Source organism: Melospiza melodia, chromosome 4 (genome assembly GCF_035770615.1).
Source record: "Melospiza melodia melodia isolate bMelMel2 chromosome 4, bMelMel2.pri, whole genome shotgun sequence".
NCBI lineage: Eukaryota > Metazoa > Chordata > Aves > Passeriformes > Passerellidae > Melospiza > Melospiza melodia.
The window spans coordinates 7,139,386-7,152,850 of record NC_086197.1 but is presented as its reverse complement, the minus strand read 5'-3'; the positions used below and the strand labels follow the sequence as shown (position 1 = coordinate 7,152,850).

At 39.9% G+C, this 13,465-nt stretch overlaps 1 protein-coding gene across 2 annotated transcripts in view; it reads left to right on the top strand.

Annotated features, from left to right (window-relative positions):
* BEND7 (BEN domain containing 7) overlaps positions 1-13,465 on the top strand; it is a 47,320-nt gene that overhangs the window by 17,558 nt on the left and 16,297 nt on the right. For both annotated transcript variants that reach the window (XM_063153744.1, XM_063153745.1), the window contains exons 4-6: positions 2,017-2,139; positions 4,609-4,874; positions 9,926-10,151. In XM_063153744.1, the coding sequence (XP_063009814.1) occupies positions 2,017-2,139; positions 4,609-4,874; positions 9,926-10,151 (615 nt within the window). The remainder of the gene's footprint in view (positions 1-2,016; positions 2,140-4,608; positions 4,875-9,925; positions 10,152-13,465) is intronic.

The following is a 13,465-nucleotide window of genomic DNA, read 5'->3' as shown; positions in this document are numbered from 1 at the left end:
AAGCTAAAGATAACATTTTTTTTTTTATCTCTGTACCTGTAACAATGGGCTAAACATTTTATGGACCATTGAAAAGGTAAAATCTCATCCATGCCCCAAGGAACTTCCAGTGAATAGACTGTGTACAAAGGAAGGGTGAGATCAAACTAGGCAGAGTCCTGCTGAGTCAGAAGCCTTTTTGTTTCATTTTGAGATTCTCAGCCTGTTTTCCAAGTAACTTCTTAGTATAAAAATAATTTTATTTGCAGCTGAAACCTTTGAGAGATGAAGCCAGTGGTTCTATTGCATTTGCTAGATTTGCAGGGATTTTGTAAACTACTCCATTTATCTTAATACAATTTTAACAGGTTTTATCTATGTATATTTTAAAGTACCAAAATTTGTAATTGCAGGAGTGTGGAGTATCTAAATATTGGAGGAAAAGAGGAGTGTGCCACCCAGAAGATGTCAGCTGTCTTTAAGTGATGCATTAGTTTGGCTTTACAAGCAGCTCACCTTTGGAGTGGGACCAGGAGTTTGCTCAGCTCTGATAGATGTTGCTTCAGGTCTGAGGGATTGTATGGAAGGAGGCAGAGAAAAGTGCCTGGTGGTGCCAAATTTTCAGTTATTTCAAATGAGGATTAAAGTCAGGGGATCTGTGTGGGTCTGACATCAGGGGTCTCTGATGAAAGAACACAACCCAAACCTGAAAAGATATTCATAACCTGGTTTGGCTTCAGAGGAGAGCAGAAGTAATAATGAAAAATGTGAAGATTTATAAGTGGAGATTAAATGAATTGCTTCTGTTCACTTTAGCTAGGTAATGATTAAAGGGCACCTGGTAAGTGTCAGGCTGCAGAAGAAAAAGAGAAATACTCTGGCTGAAGTCCACATGGGACACCAAGTGAGGTTATTTTGTTAGGTGCATTTGTACCTCTCTTCATGAAATGGTCATCCCTCCTCCTGCAGTCTTGAGCAGTAAAACAGCCATCAATTTAAATCATTGTAAGGATATTTGGAAAGGAAAGGAAGTGCATCCCATCTAGCCTCAGCTTCAACCAGATACTGTTAGGTGTTTTGTTAAATTTTGAAATTTTTATTTGCAGCTAGAGATAGCTGTCTAGGGATACAGCTGTCTGAAGCTAAAGTGCAGGGTACAACTATCCTGCAAAGTCTGAAATCCCTCAGCTGTTACAGCCTGTTCTAATTCAGAACAAAAAATGCAAAATTTCTGGAAAGTAAAGCAGTAATAAAAGCACTGCTGAGGGCCTAGAACTAGAACTATGTGAGTTCAGTTAAACACTAATAAGAATTACTAGAGAAAAGGAATGTCTTGAACTACTATATTAATTTTCAAAGGGAAACTCTGGAAGTGCCATCTTGTATGTCACAGTGGTGGAAAACATCATAGAAAACAATCCCACCCTAGCAAACAGAAGAGCAGATTTGAAACCTTTCATGTGGTTCTTTTCTGTCCTATTGTTTTGGGGTTTTTTCTCCAAGTAGGTTATTTTATTTTCATTCTCTCTTCTTCACATGGTAAAGAATCACCTGTAAGATTCAAGCAGTTTAAAAATTCCTAGACCCTCATTTTATGTACAGCACAAACCTTTATTGCACAGACTGTCTTCATTCTTTGTAAGACTGTTCCAGGAGCTGAGCTTTTTTATGTGTGTGTGATAAAATAAGTATGTTTGTAATGAGGTTTGGTGCTTTTGTTATTCAAGATGAACCAGCCTGACAATAGAAAGCCCTGTGTGAGGAGTGCATTATATTCACACTCTGAGCAGTCTTCTCCAGCCCATGTGACATTGCATCCCAACTCAGTATAATTGCAAATAATTACATATTAGTAATTGAGTAAAAACTAGTGGTCCTTTCCTCTAAAAGGAATCATGTTGAAAATTACTTCCTGTCATGCTTTTGATCTGATTTTACAATCTGATATATTGATCATAGCTTCAAACACCTGCCAATTGTTGTCTGGGTGATTTTGTGTGGCTTACATCTCACCCATTTCATTCCACTCTGTTTCAGGAGAAATTCCAATGGTGAATTCATCAGCTGGACCAAACTGCTGTACGTGTAATTGCCAGTCAACCCTGCAGGCCATTCTTCAGGAGCTCAAGACCATGAGAAAATTGATGCAGCTGCAAGCAGGTACAGTGACCAGTCCCACATGTGCAAACCTGTGCAAGCACTGAGTTGAGGATGGCCCAGCTTGATGCAGGAGTGTTGGATGAAATGGTCTTTGGAGACCCTTCCAAACCCAGACAGTTCTATGATTTTGTGATCTTCCTGTTAGGGAATGGTCCAGGGGATTAAAGTCTGTGTGGGCACTCAGGGAAACCTGGCTTGCTTCCTGCTCTCCTACATACCAGTCAAAGTCAGATTTTCACAGGTTTCTTGGAAATGCAAGTTCTAATTTTCAGATCCTTACCTGAAATATGGGATTTTCTCTTTAGCCTTTTAAGGCTAAATTGAAAATAAAATTAATGTGATCAGATACATAATGAGAGCTGAGTGGGGAGGTCAATATGCCCACTTTGTTTTCACAGTGTATTGATTCAGGGGTGCCAAATACTACCTCACCTGTGTTCTGCTTACCACTTCACCAATCTTAGGGGTAAGAAAAATGAAATTTGAAGGTAGCTGAAAGTTACCAAATAGTTGTTCATTCAAACCTCTTTTAACTCTGTGGTAGTCTCAGCTGAGCTAGCTACTGCATGTTGTGGCCTCCACCCTTCCTCTGGCTGTGAAGTCCCAGCTTTTAGTGTGTATACCAGCAATAATTTGTTCACTGGGGAAAATTACTGTGTCCAGTTTTCTCCTAGGTTGGGAGCTGAAACAGAACAGTGCAGAGCCAGAGGAGTAGTTGAGCCAGCAAGATAATGAGGACGTGGTAGGTAGAGTTAAGTCATCATAGGCTGATGTGAAGCTGCAGGCTCTGTGCTACCTAAAAATTAGTGTTAATACTAATGAGGAGGTAGAGATGTTGGAGATTTTGTCAGCTGACTTACCCATCCAGCATGAGTGGTGGGGACTGGAGCCATGGAGGCTTCTCTTGTGGAGAGGCTGGATAAGAGCTCTGTAAGAAAAGGGAGTGTTGAGTAATTAACTGAAAGATGGGTGGAGTGAAGGGCTGACTAAACTCCTTGTCTCCACAGTGTGTAATGTTTGAGTGAGTGATGGGAATGATCAGACAGGTTTTGTAATATCAGTGTGCACACATAAAAATGCTTTTCTAGAAGTCATCAGCTTACAAAGAAGTACACCAAAGCCCAGTTTTACAATTTTTGCTGGTACATGGGATTTTTAATGCAATCACACCAATTTATGTCATTGAAATCACATGGGTGATTGAAAAATGGCTTGTGAGTGAGAGTAAGCAAACTGGGGTCTATGCCAAAAGAGCTGACTCCTCAGTAGCAGAGCATTGCTTATTTATTATATATCTACAGAGTAAGTACCTTTGTTAATTCATGAATCTTTTGATTCACTTGGAATACTTCATATTTTCTGAAATTAAGGTTTTGCAGAGAAAAAAATAATTTGGTATTTTTGTTACTAAAAGAAAAAAAACCCTAAAATTCAAACCTGCGAGTGAAAGTGTAATAACTTATTTTAGCATTCAGATACCCTACTGTCTTAATTATAAACTACACATCACAGTCTTGTAAATCCTTGCCAGAAATGAAATATTCCAGAAATATTTTAATAAACAATAGTCTGAGGTTTTTTTTCCTCCTGAAGCTTTGTAGATGAGGACTTTTTGTAGCTTGCTCGTATCTTGAATGTGTTTGATTTGCATGTAGAGCACTTGTGGCTTTTTCTTTGTTTTGACCTTGATCTTAGTGATTTATCCATACACATAATGGTATCCTGACACATAATGGTATCCTGATAGCATTCTTCAGGAGGGCTTGTTCATATTGGTACAAGTTCAGGACTGGTGCCTTAATTTATATAAATGATTGTGAATACTGGAAAATGCAAAATATTGATAAATGTAAAATATGGTTTCTTATATTTCAGAGGTAATACGTGTCAGCTTTTGTGTATGAGCAAAACAAACTGATGGAATTTTGGGTTACTTTTTTTTCCCTCAGAAATTAAACTATTGAATAGTGTTTTCACTCATTCTTGACATAATGGTACTTGAAATGTTCTTGCTGAGCTAATTAACTTGGAGACCACTGTCATAAAAATAACTGTAATTGCATTAGCACTTGTATTATCTTACTTTATCAGGAAGAGATCCTCAAAGAGTGAAATTCTCAGTCATTCAGAGGACACACAAATTAATCATCACTTAAGTGCTTCATGTCACCAGCCATCCAGTGGTCACTAGGAAAAAGAACTGTGTATTCCTAATTTCCTTAAAATGCTGTTCATCAGTATGCCCTGAAAAGCCTCACCACAGAGCTCACTGTCATTATCCCCATTGGACAGATTGGAAAATTATGCAAAGGTGATAAAACTTATTTGTTTCCCATGCACCAGCAGCCCTGAAAATCACATCACTTATCTAGAAAATAAGTTCAGTGAGTCAGTAGTTTAATGGTGCATCTGTGTGGATATTTGTGGGCTTTTGTCTGTAAAATTAATGCACTAATTTCTTTCATTCAGTTGGGACTCAAAACAGACAGCAGCCTCCTGTTCCTCTGATTTGTGCACAGAAGTCAACAATATCAAGAAAGAGAAATAAAAAGAGAAAACTGCCCCTCAAAGTTGTTGAAGCAGTTTCCACAAATAAGAAACCCAGCTCTCCAGAGAATGAGAAGAGGCTGCCAGCAAACTCAGAACAATCGAGTCTGCCAGCAATTGAACCCCCCCTGAAGCCAGACACCCCTCTTTCAGGGTTTGGAATTATCCTTGAATCAGCTTCATCAGATGTAAGTTAAAATTTTAATATGCAGGATTGCAATATTTTGAAATACTGACTCATTCAGGAGATCAGTACTCGAGTCACATTGATGCATCTTCCCACTTTTTGTTAGACTGAACAAGCAAATCTTGGGTAGGAGTGAATGGACATGTTAGGGTTACATGTGGAGAGTGCTCATTACAAGGGTTTGGGTCTTTTTTTTACAACTTTCACAAGCATGAAGTTTTCCCTTGAGTTCAAGGCTCCTGTTTTTTAAGCTTTTAGTGGAAATTGTTCTTCATCTCTCCCAATGCCAAGAGCCACAGTTGAGATGAGGAGCCATGAAAAGTGCAAGGTGTGTAGAGCATTCACAGCCCCATCATTGCTGATGAGCCCATGTAATCCACACATGGGTCTTTATCCTGCCAAGGAGTATTTATGTGCTTTCCTGCTTTTCTGGTGCCACTGACTTTGGGGGACTCTTCATCTCTAGAAAAATTAATATCCAGTCTTTGCTGAATTGGGTCCTTTGGTCTTGATTGCTCTGTGTGCTGGAGTAGGGTCTCAGCACTGTTGATGATGTCAGTGTGACTAAAGAGGCCAAAATTTGCCACTCTCAGAATATGCACTTTTCCCATAGAAAATTGCAGTAAGCATGTTTTCCTGATTCATGTACACACTGATAGAAATTCCATGTATTGGTGGATGATTGGCTTTGTTTAATGACCAAATTGATGTCATCCAAACCAGTTCACTGACAAGTAAACTGCTCATTAATTTCTCTAATATATTTTTAATTTTGAGCAGGCTCTTTCCAATTTCCTAAGTACTATGAGCTAGAAAAACATAATTAAATTCCGTATCAATAAGCGTAAATGAAAACAATGCAGCAGATAATATTCTATCCTTCTGGAAGAGGGAACTAATAATAAAAAAGAGCAGTCAGGATAATTCAGTTACAGAGATGCAAGCCACACCACTAATTAGGTTGCAGTCTCATGCCACAGAGTCAGTGTAGTGATACAGAGTAACTAGTTTGATGCTTTTTTTCAGAGGGTTTCCTTTTGTAGTACTGAGCTTAATAATGTTTGAGGTAAAGGTTTGGGGAGGACTGGTAATTTATCTCCAGCATGCAATTTGTGCTTATAATTTTTCTTTGCTTGTGGCACTCTTGTCAGCTTGAAACACGGTTTTGGAAACAGTTTTGTGCTTGCTTGCAATGGAATTTAATTTGGTTTTATGAATGTGTTTCATCACTGGACACGGTTCTTTGTAGTTGCCAGTTTGACCTAAGGAAAAAAAAGAGAAAACATTTGGCTCATAAATCAGGTCTTCATCTGTCCTTCCATGCTTGAGCCCTTGCTTGCCACAACAGTTGTTTGACTAAATTTACAGAGCCAGAACCTTGAGACAAACAAATTGATTTTGTTTTGTCCTTAGAAAGAAAACATTTGAGTTCTGAAAACAGATATATTTAATGCAAAAATAAAATGTGACCTTAAATATTTTGAGAAGGCTTAAGAAAGTCACTTCTTTGAGAATGAATGGCAGCATTATCTTTTTCTGCCTTTTTATGAGCATCTCTGGTGTGGTCACAACCAGCATGTCTTTGTGCCTGAAAAATCCTGAAAGACATCTTACAAAGCACATTAAATGAATGTTCCCTTGAGAATATTCCACAGGTTGTCTGTAGTGTGTGCTGTGTCATACATCACCACTGCTGCCACTGCTATTTTGCCAACATTTATTGAACTTTAGGAAGAATCCAAGTTTAATGGGTGTAAAATCAGGGCTGCCAAAACCAGTGCAATTAGTCCAGACCTGCTGAGATGAAATAGTGCTACTTACAGAGGTGGGAAATGCCTTGGTGAGACAAACCCTCAATCTGGACCATGGATCAGAGAATCTTCTTTTTAAATGCAATGATCTGATTACAACTCCTAGTTGAACTTGTGTTTGTTTTACAGTTGTAATATTTCATTTATAACCTAATCATTTTTAATCTACATATTACAACCTACTAAAATATCTAGGATTAAATCTCATTCACTGCCTGTTCATTTTAGCACAGCAAAAGCCTTTAGCATTCAGGTCTTCTTTATTTTCTTGTTCACAAATAGTTTACCCTCCATTTCCTTTTGCCATGATCATTATCTATTAATAAGTGCTTTTTCTTTGAGAAATTACATTCAGAGTGACCATGAAATTCAAATGGTTACTGATTGTCTTTGATTGAAGAATAGCTAACTACTAAAGGAAAGTAAGAATAAATCATAGTTTTGCCTCCAAACTGTTTCACTTATAAACAAATCAATCCCTATATTAAGAATAAAACAATTGAAACTAAAATAATACGGACTCCTCCACACTGGTAGAATGGTAAAATTTGAAATCTATTTTACAGCTCTATTGTAGAGTGGTTGGTGCACCTGCCAAAGTGTAATGCAGGTGTTTTAAGGTAAAACCAGGGAAGAGAGAAACAGAGAAGAGGGAAGAGGGAAGAGGGAAGAGAGAAGAGAAGAGAAGAGAAGAGAAGAGAAGAGAAGAGAAGAGAAGAGAAGAGAAGAGAAGAGAAGAGAAGAGAAGAGAAGAGAAGAGAAGAGAAGAGAAGAGAAGAGAAGAGAAGAGAAGAGAAGAGAAGAGAAGAGAAGAGAAGAGAAGAGAAGAGAAGAGAAGAGAAGAGAAGAGAAGACTCAAATTTTCAGTACAAATAGAGAAGACAATAGCAGGGCCTCATGATCCTTCTGGCTTTTTGGGTTTTAAGTAGGAGATTTCAGGAAAGGTGCCACAGGAACAGCTGGCTTTTGGTGAGGGTACCAGCCATAGTGTGGCCAGCAGGACCAGGGCAGTGACTGTCCCTCCATACTCAGCACTGGTGAGGCCTCACCTCAAATCCTGGAGTGAGTTTTGGGCTCCTCACAACAGAGACACTGAGGGTCTGGAGCATGTCCAGGGCAGGGCAATGGAGCTGGGATATTTATCCTGGAAAAAAGGACACTCACAGGGGACCTTATCTTCTCTGCAATTCCCTGACAGGAGGGTGTAGCCAGGTGGGTGTCAGTCTCTTCTCCCAACTAACAAGTGATATGACAAGAGGAAATGGCCTCAAGTTGCACCACAGAAGGTTTATTTTGGATATTGGGAAAAATTTCTTCCCCAAAATGGTTGTCAAGCACTGGAACAGGCTGCCTGGGGAAGGGTGACAGTCACCATCCCTGGAGGTATTTAAAGATATGTAAATGTGGCACCTGGAGACATGGTTTAGTGGTGGGTTAATAGCTGGACTTACTGATCTTTAAGGCTTTTTCCAACCTAAACTTTCCTGTGGCTCTATAATTTCTGTGCCCTGGGTGTCTGGATCATTGTGGTCATCTTAGATGGCTATCACAAGAAACAGAATAGGGCAGGTGTCCTTCATCACCATGTCAGCTGCATTCTGGGTTTTGATTTCCATGAAGAAGAATTTTCCCCAAGTTGTGAACTTGGCCAACATTTATTTACTCTTGAAAATCTTTTCTATCACCAGAAGTTTAGAAGTAACATATTAAAAACCCACCTACATTTGAATATTGTCAAATGTCAGTAACTGACTGTTGCTGGATCCAGAATTTTCAAAGTTCTTGAGGTAAAAAATCCAAATTTTCATCCAGAACAAGCTGAGGAACTACATGCTTATAATTTTTTGTTGCTGTTGTTGTTATCTCCATATTTGAAGATTCTTCATCCTGGCTTCCCAAAGCATGGTAATCTTCAGTTTTATCACACAGTACACATCCATATCCCATGACAGTACATGCTTTGGAAATACTCTACTCGCTGCAACACTATCCATACTGATTTTTAGAAATCCATGGGAAAAGAATTACACAGCCAAATTGTTCTTAGACTGGCAGCCCTTTCTTCTGTCTGGACTCAAGATTTTTGCAGGTGATATGATGGGAGATGGCATTTGCTCTTGCTTTGTAAACTTCTCTGAAAATGCATCATCATTGCTGAATATATTTCATGTAGGGCAAAAAAAGGGCAAGGCTGTAATGTTGGCTTATTTCCTCACATCATGATCACTGATTGTTTTACCTCCTTGCCAACTTCTAAACAGTATTTTCAAAATTTTAGTTTATTTCCAATGTGTTTTCTAGATATATAATTATTCTGTGAAGAAATCTTACCATAAGCATTGTATGGTACTCACAGAAGAAAATTTGCAAATGCTCCTCATGTAATTTCTGATATGTACAGACAGGGGCAGCAAAAAGACTCTTGGTAAGGGGACTTCCTCAAAGGCCTTTGTCTATTTTGACCCTCAGTGTACTTGAGAGAAGACTCTTGTGAAACACAGCATGATTTTCTTTTCTCTTCTTCCCCTCCATTTCACCTTGGCACTCACTTAAATCCCTGTGATTTAAGTGTTCACTGTTGAGGATTTTTGTACTGAAATAAACTGTCTGTCTAACATCATCCTCTTCTAAACATGCATTTTGGGACTGTGAAAAGGAGGGACAAATGGATGCTCAGCAAGTGCTGGCTCCAGGGGCAGCCTCAAACTCATCCTGTGCTGATACTCATGTGGGCCATATCTTTGCTGGAAGCCCTCTTGGGAAGCCACATGGATTGGGCCAGAATCCCTGCATTTGTGCTTCTTGGAAGTGCCTGGCTGCCCCACAGCACACTTGTTCACAGCATTTGGCAGTGAAACAAGTCCATTAAATGGTTAGATAAATGTTCAAAAAGCACCACTTTGGAGCACTGCTCTGTGATGATCCTGTGCTTTGCTGTTATTACCCAACATTGAAAGGTATCTCCTGTCTTTTTGTGAGCTGTATGCCTAGAAATGATGTCAGTAGTTGTTAACTTTTACAGACATTAGACAAGGAGTGTGATTGTTTGATTTGCCTTTTAAGGTGCTTATTCACACTGATGGGGTTTGATTTCAATGAATTAGGCTGCTGTGGTCCTGAATAGCTGAGAAAAGATTGATGGTTTGATGAAGTGATTGTAAAGTCTCACCAGATGCATGATTGAAGTAAAATAATGTCTTTGAATGCTCGTTTAATTAAAACATTTGTATTCTTTTGGTAGCCAGAAGTGCAACTTGCAGAAGGCTTTGATGTCTTCATGCCAAAATCACAGCTGGACTCTATACTATCAAACTACACTCGCTCAGGAAGCCTGCTCTTTAGGAAGCTGGTCTGTGCATTTTTTGATGACAAGACTTTGGCTAATTCTTTACCAAATGGCAAAAGGAAAAGAGGGCTCAATGACAACCGGAAAGGACTAGACCAAAATATTGTGGGTGCAATAAAAGGTATGTTTTCTGCTTTCTTTCCTATGTGTAATTAGAATATTCTCAGCTAAGGGGATTAGAATTTCTGACGTGTGTTAGGTCTATTAAAATATGCAGTCTTATTTTTATTCCCTTTCATTCACTTGTTAAAAATAGCTTCTACAGGGACAGCTTGTGTTAATTTTAAGCCAGTGATCCTGGTTTCTGAAGTCAGGCTCTAAGGTTGGAAACTCAGTGTTCATGTAAGATAATTATTTTTTTCCCCCAGATATCAGAGATGCAAAGAAATCTTGAAAATATAATGACAGTGTAACTGATACACTTCAGTCAAGGTTCTGAGTCTTGCACTTTATTTGACTGTGTCTGCTCTGTAAATTTTTCAGTAGTTGGTGGCTGGATTGGGGAGATGGAGAAAGATAATACTGGCATGAGATTAGTTTGATGCTCATAAATGCAGTGGTCTCCTCTTGGGGAAGCAAATTTCTTGGTGTGAGCACCTTTTGCTGGTGGATTTTTCCTAGCAGTCACTGCTGTCTAGCTTCCAGAAGAGCACATGTTCCTTCAAACTCTGTGATGACAGCATATAAAGAGCTGATATTATTAGGCCAGAGTTTCTGAACTAGATTCTATTTTGAAATCTGATATTGTAGGGACAATACCCACATTACCAAAAGACAGGCCAAAAATAAGCTCTAAGAGTGGAGCTTATTTTAGAGGCTATGACTTGTTCTCAGGTACAGATTGCTAACTTAGGAGACACAGGGCAATAAGAAGAGCTTCTCTGAGTCCATTGGCAGCAAAAGGAGGCAGGAAAATCTTCTGCAACCACCTCTGCCAACTTTTGGGCCCCTCTCCCCATGAAAGAAAGCCATTGACAAACTGGCTTGAGCCCAGTGGAGGGACCACCAAGACTTAGGACTTCACCACTTCCCTGCTCCAGTATCAAATGAGGGCAGGCTGAGAGAACTGGAGAGAGGATGATTCAGGAGAAACTTTACTGCTGTTCACAGCTGCCTAATGGGATAGTGTGGACAAGTGGAGTCAGACCCTTCTCAGATGCACAAGAGGCACTGAACACATGGAAAATTGCAATTTGATAAGGAGAAACATTTTCAACATAAGGGCTGAGCAGTGCAGTAGGTGCTTAGAGGGGCTGCAGGACCTCCACCCCTGGAAATACTCAAAATGTGACTGCTCACAGGCCAGAGCATTATGATCTATTTGCTTTGAGCAGCAGGCTGGGCATGGAGGCCTTCAGAGGACCCTCTCAAGTGTGCAGTTCTGCAGCAAAGTGTGTGCTGTGCCTGTGTCATAGTCCTAATGTATCTTACAGAGCAGCTGACAGACTTTTTACAGTTATGCTTGTATTTAGGTTTAAATCACAAACACTGTTTTGTACCTTCTTTTCTTGAGCTCAGTAATCTGCAAAAATCTGTCTGAATTCTCTCTATCTGTATCTCATTGTTTTTTAAAAGCTTTAATGAATAAGTTAAATGAAAGAAAGAGGAGTTCAAAATTACTTCAAAAAAACCCACTCTACAGCACTTGATAAATGTTTTACAGTAAATGCAACAGGACTACTGAAATAGCAGCTGGTACACACTGCAGAGAGTGATGTTTCTCACACACTGCAGAGAGTGATGTTTCTCAGCAGCTGAGATTGTACTAGTGGAGTAAATTCTGAGGCTTGGCTTAACCTCTTCCCTTGAGTTTAAGAGAAGAAAGAAGGGACTTGTAGTTCCAACAGAAAAATTCAATCTGTGATGGTACTACTGGGTACCACTGCCATAACAGGGATCTCTATTGGCATTTACAGTATTGCCCAAATGCTGCTGCCTGATCCCTGATAGGGAAGCCTGTCCCTAAAAGCTGTGATGGGGTAAAGATGCCAAGGTCTGATGTCCTGTGGGTCCTCACTCAGTGTGGCTCCAATAGCACCCTTCTTCCCTCCAGGGAGCTGGGCTGTCACACACTGTGGTTTCATTTATTCCAAGAAATAACTGGGCCAGTATGAAATCTCTACAAGAACAACATCATGTTGTTTGCATTATTATCATTAGGACATTCTTCTACCACGTGCCCAGATATCCTTTAGTGGCACTTTCAGTCCCTTTCCATGACAGAGATACAAAAAGCTACATTAATGACAAAAATGGGCAGAGAATTTAAAGGAGGGACTGTTTGCTTGAAAATCACTCTTCCTGTCTGAAAACATTTTCACTGCTGTCCTTAAAAGTAATTTAATGCTTCTGCAACAGAATGATTAGCCAGGGAGCAATTCTCTCTTTTGACTTTGGGTATTCAGTGGCACTTGTTGTATCAGTTGCAGTGTTTCTCCTGGGCAATCAGCTTCTCTTGTGAGTCTTCTACTCAGAACTATGGGGAAAAAAGATGAAAAAATAAAACCAGTCAGAAGCACTTGTTTTTCCTTTGATTTGTTGACTAGAAATTCAGCCAGTGAAATCCTTCCCTGCAGAAATCAATGAGCTGTGTTGAGATATAAGTGTGATGTGTCCCTCAGGGATCCATAGTGGGGCCAGTACAATGTAATATTTTCATCCATGACAAAGACTCTGGTTTGTAGGGCACCCTCAGCAAGTTTGCAGATGACACCAGGCTGAGTGGTGTGCTTGGTTGACAGGAGGGAAGGGATGCCATCCAGGACCTTGGCAGGCTGGAGGAATGGGCCATGTGACATCCTGGTGCTTAACAAGACCAAGTGCAAGGTGCCCAGTCTGTGTCAGGGCAATCCCAGTATCAGGATAGACTGGTGGATGAAGGGATTGAGAGCAGCCCTGCAGAGAAGGACTTGGGGGTACTGGTAGACAAAAAATCCACAAGAACTGTGGCCATGATTCTGTGCCTCTGCTCCACTGGGGTGAGACCCCACCTGCAGAGCTGCACCAGCTCTGGAGGCACAGCACAGGAGGGACAGGGACCTGTTGGAGCAATTCCAGAGGAGACTGCAGGATGGTCAGAGGGCTGGAGCACCTCTGCTATGGAGACAGGCTGAGAGATCTGAGGTGGTTCAGCCTGAAGAAGAGAAAGCTCTTAAAGCAGACCTTATTGTGGCCTTTTAATATAATATAAATAAAAATAAATAAATAAATAAATAAAATAATGATAAAAATTAATAATAATAATAATAATAATAATATAAAAGGGGCTTTAAGAAAGATGAGGATGGATATTTTACCAGAGCCTGTAGTGACAGGACAAAGAGACAGTGGCTTTAAACTGAAAGAGGGTACTTTTAGTTGGACATCAGGAAGCCTTTTATTTTTTTATGATGATGAGACTGTAGGAACAGTTTTCCCAGAGAAGCTGTGGGTGCT